The 4,726-nt window shown below is 35.7% G+C and overlaps 1 protein-coding gene across 2 annotated transcripts in view; it reads right to left on the reverse strand.

The window, feature by feature from the left end:
- LOC109540999 (small G protein signaling modulator 3 homolog) overlaps window positions 1-3,632 on the reverse strand; it is an 11,723-nt gene extending 8,091 nt beyond the window's left edge. For both annotated transcript variants that reach the window (XM_019909625.2, XM_019909624.2), the window contains exons 1-8: window positions 3,326-3,632; window positions 3,071-3,273; window positions 2,916-3,014; window positions 1,606-1,714; window positions 1,287-1,552; window positions 863-993; window positions 454-782; window positions 86-231 (exon numbers count right to left, since the gene is read on the reverse strand). In XM_019909625.2, the coding sequence (XP_019765184.1) occupies window positions 86-231; window positions 454-782; window positions 863-993; window positions 1,287-1,552; window positions 1,606-1,714; window positions 2,916-3,014; window positions 3,071-3,273; window positions 3,326-3,394 (1,352 nt within the window). In that variant the 5' untranslated portion in view covers window positions 3,395-3,632. The remainder of the gene's footprint in view (window positions 1-85; window positions 232-453; window positions 783-862; window positions 994-1,286; window positions 1,553-1,605; window positions 1,715-2,915; window positions 3,015-3,070; window positions 3,274-3,325) is intronic.
- Between the last annotated feature and the right edge of the window lie 1,094 nt (window positions 3,633-4,726).

Raw genomic sequence — 4,726 nt, forward strand, 5'->3', positions numbered from 1 at the left:
AATTTTTCGACTTTTCGTGCCGAATCATTTAAAAACAGCAAATACTGTTTATAAGTAAAATGTTCTAGTCAAAGCTCGTACTTACCGCACTAAATGCTGTTTTGGTAAGTTAGGAGCCGCTTCAGGGTTTCCAACTAATGCACCCTGATCGGCCATCAAATAAGCCAAATGTCTCCTTCGATAAGTTTCAATCATCACCTCACTCAATGAGCTTGTAAGCTGAGTTGATACCTACCAAAATTTTGATTTGGTATCAAATATATTAACCATATTCAAAAAATATGTTTGGTCAGGTATAGGAAACATTTATACTACTAAAAGAATGTATCAAAAACCCAATCTCAACTCATCCATGTTTTAAATGTGTTTCTGGGTTTGAAGGAACGAAGTTGCACATGTTAAAATCATTTAAATGCAATTTCAAATTAGAATCAAGTAGGTATCAATACAAACCTCCAGTAGTTTATCGACATCCTCAATATCACCAGGTATATCAGACAGAGCATTAAAAATCTGAGCGGAATTCTCCAAAGTCTTAAGATGGGGCTCTTGGATTTTCAACATGGCAAGGGTAATTTGAAATAAAACTAAAGATCCTTCAAAAAAGAAAAGATCCCATATTCTGAGCAAAATCTTCGTATGGACGACATTAGCGTATAAAGTCAGGAACCACTGCATGGTAATCAACGACAATTCAATATCGTGATTCCTTAGAACTTCATCGGTATCTGGCAGGTAATTTGATATTAAGTTCCTCAAAACTTTTTGGTCTGCCTGGATTCCTACAAAAAGCAACAAACATTAGTCTTGATACAGACGAATCTGAGACATATTGGAAGGTGGTTTTCAATCAATTTCTTACCTAACAAGGTAGAGCTGTAATAAGAGGCGGGAAGCAAATCTTCCACTATTGTTACCATAATCCAAAAGGCATTTTCCTCTTCAATAAAAAGCAGCAGGGAAGCGGCTATAATGCCCAAACCTTGGCAATATCTGTAATACGTTTGAAATAATCCCAAAAATTAATGCTAATCATCATTAACAAAGACAATAATTTAGTCGGTAGTCCAACAAGAAATCATACAATACAGTGATTTATTGTCTCTATTCATTAATCAAAATACGTTTCGGTGTATTTTTCCACCATCATCAGTTTTTATATGTAGCGTTGTTGCTGCTTCAAGCCTTGGTATGTATTTTGCAAAAAAATGCATGCCAAGGCTTAAAGCAGCAACAACGTCTTTTATTACTATTAATATTTTAGTTTTCGCGCATTAAGATCATACCCAATATCCGGATACAACCACGCAACACCTCTCAAAATGCGCCTCAATCTCGGTATTCCTGTGCTGTGGGCGTTGCTGTAACACGCGTTTGTTGGCATTATATGAAGCAAATCCTTTTCAATTTGCTTTGAAGTCATTAGAGAGTCGTTGCTAGACATCCTAAGTATTTCCTTGTAGCACAATTCGGAATGTTGCTTCTTCTCTAATGCGCCAGACATTCGCATCCACATTTGCGAGCGAAGTGAATGGGGAATTCCCGATCTGACCTAAGATTTTTCCAAGCATGTTGTCGATGCAGTTTACTACATGTATGGCTTACCATTTGCAACAGCTTGTCAGTTCTCGGTATTCTTACTTCCACCTTATCCCATGTTAGTTCAGATACTTCTTTATTGTGAGCGAATTCTAAATGTGCCACCCATTGTAACCTGAACAAAAGCAGAGCTGATCAACATTTAACATAACAACAATTAAGAGCGATGAATGAAAAAGTGAGATTTATGTGCCATTTTTTAAATATRCAGGGTGTCCGTAAGCACATGATCAAAAGGGTACTGCGATGTTCTTTGAATCAAAAGAAGACGATSYGACSTAACTTTTATTAACAAAAAATGTTTGGCTCCTCTGCTATTGGTGRTCAAAGTTCTTCAAAAAATGTATCGTTTTTGAAATATCGGGAGAATGGTACGATGTGTTTTGGTGAAACTCRCCGTGAATTTGTTCTTAGTCAGACTCATATTTTGATGGAAAAATCGAGTTCAKCCGTTTTGRACAAGTGGTGAATTCTTGAGTGYCGTRRTAYAAARACTACCAGAACTTTTTATTTKGTRGATGRAATYAAMYYAWTTTTYTTKTTGGTTGATGCACTRAWCATTTRTTYACAATYTTGTGYTCTTTGTAAAATMTTGTRGYATTCAYAGWTTTTGCGCAAAAAATATGTTTTCTTTGTCTTGCCACTTAACAATGCTAGACATTAACTGCAAATATGCGCCGCGTAAACGTGTGCGTAAAGCGTGTCTTCGCAAAACCYTAATACTTTGASCATGTCGGTCACTTCTKCATTAGAAAAGGTCAYTCGAAACGAATTTGTGAGATTGATTGRCAATTATTTTATGCCTCGTATCACGATATTTGCAGTTAATATCTAACATTGTTAAGTGGCAAGAAAACAGAAATAWTTTTTTTCKCAAAAACTATRAATGTTTCAAGATTTTACARAGASCACAAAATTGTGAATAAATGATTAGTGCATCARCYAAAAWAAAATGAGTTGATTTCATCCACCAAATAAAAAGTTCTGGTAGTTTTTGTACCACGACCCTCAAGAATTCACCACTTGTCCAAAACGGATAACTCGATTGGTTGATCAAAATATGAGTCTTACATAAGAACACATTCACAGCGAGTTTCACCAAAATACATCGTATCATTCTCCCGAGTTCAAACAAGATAATTTTTTGAAGAACTTACCATCAATAGTAAAGGTGCCATATATTTTCTGTTAATAAAAGTTAGGTCAGATCGTCTCATTTTGATGCAAAGAATATCGCAGGATCCTTTTGATCATGTGCTTACGGGGCACCCTGTATACAGATCCCAACTTCTTATTGCTGTGTTGGCAAAGCCTACCTATGTTGAGGATCTTCAACAAGCGGAATGCCAAGAAGCTTGTTTGAATTTTGCTCTGGACCATCTTCTTCCTCGACTCGAAATCCGAATTCATCAAACCTGAAATTACTTTATGATAATTTTTTCCAGAATGGAGTCATTGCAGGTCTAAGTGCCTGTATTCTGGTTGTGAATTGGGGTCGTCTTGTTCCCTAGATTGCTTAGCCATGATTTCCTGGGGCCACATACTCGGGATTAAAGCCGAAAAGGGCCCTCCCGGTGTGGGCGTTACGACTTCTTCCATATTGAGCCCATTAAAATGGTCTACGTAGGAGTCATCAGCATCGTCTGGTTCTATAGCCAATTCCAGTTCTCTTTTCTGGAATTTCAATTAACATCTATCGGGGCTTTTTAAGGACAGCTTTCCTTACATTATGATCAGCTTTGCCAACATATCCATCGTGGCTCCTGCCCTCAAATAGGGATTTTGCCAGGTCCATTTCTCAATTTGAATTTTACTGGAACTGAAATTAAGCCACAAATTGCACCAGTATCATTGTCAGATGTAAATCTATCACATACAAAGCGAATTATTCAATTCTAGTTAAGTGTCAACAAATACAAAAACCGTAAAATTAAATACAGAATTTTATTTAATTTTCCACTTTAATCACAAATCTCCAGACAACAATCAGCTGTGTTTGACAGCGTATTGATTTTTTAAAGGTATGTCTCTTAGACAAGGAAAGAGAGTCTCTCTCTTTCCTTGTCTAAGGTATGTCTACTGAGTACCTATGTGTATGAGTAGATAAGATATACTTCTAAGAAAGATAAGAACTAAGAGCTTTTAGGAGTGCGATCCGAAATTTGTTCGGACGCAAAATAGACTGTTAAAAGTGGATTTTAATTTTGCGTTTTCGCACTAAATTAAAATTTTCCGATTAAAAATATTTGACAAATCGTAGATAAAGAAGTTAACTAATGGCTTCATAATACATTTTCGGATTTATTGTATTTTTGTGTAAGAACAAGCATTTTTTTAAATTAAAGCCGTAAAATCAATTTATTAATAATATGTGAATATTGTTAATACAATATATATTGTAGTAAACAGTTCATGAAAAACAGAGAGTGGTTTTTCCGAAATGCAATTTTTTTATTAAACAATTATAATTCCAGAATAGAGATTTAATAGTTTTGGCGTTATTCTGGACATTATGTCGAGTGTAAAAATTGGTGATTAAAGGCAATATACAGGGTGTCCCGTAAGCACAAGATCAAAAGGATACTGCGATATTCTTTGCATCAAATGGAGACGATCTGACCTAACTTTTATTAACAAAAAATGTCTGGCTCCTCTGCTATTGATGGTCAAATTTCTTCAAAAAAATTATCTGTTTTGAAATATCGGAAGAATGGTACGATGTATTTTGGTGAAACTCGCTGTGAATTTGTTCTTATGTAAGACTCATATTTTGATGATGCAGATTCTTTTGATCCGAAGAAAGTCGCAGTACCACGAATGTGCTGGCAAATAGCCCTGAAGGAGCTGTGCCAAAGATAAAGAAGAAGGAGAAGAAGAAGAAGAAATATCGCTGTACCCTTTTGATCATGTGCTAACGGGACACCCTGTATAGTCTAAGTATGATATCCTCCATATTCCCAAGATTGACTCCAAAGTGAAAAAAATGTAAGTAGCAATATTCAGTTCTGGCAGTTGGAAAAATCGCCATAATACTTTTATCTGCGGCTAATCCCTTACTTTCGCATCACAAATCACGAATCAAAAAAATGTTTGTAATGTTTTATTGTAGCGCTGTCACAATCCACAC

Source organism: Dendroctonus ponderosae, unplaced genomic scaffold (assembly GCF_020466585.1).
Source record: "Dendroctonus ponderosae isolate FM_Combo_2020 unplaced genomic scaffold, Dpon_F_20191213v2 Dpon_F_20191213_1, whole genome shotgun sequence".
NCBI classification, from domain to species: domain Eukaryota; kingdom Metazoa; phylum Arthropoda; class Insecta; order Coleoptera; family Curculionidae; genus Dendroctonus; species Dendroctonus ponderosae.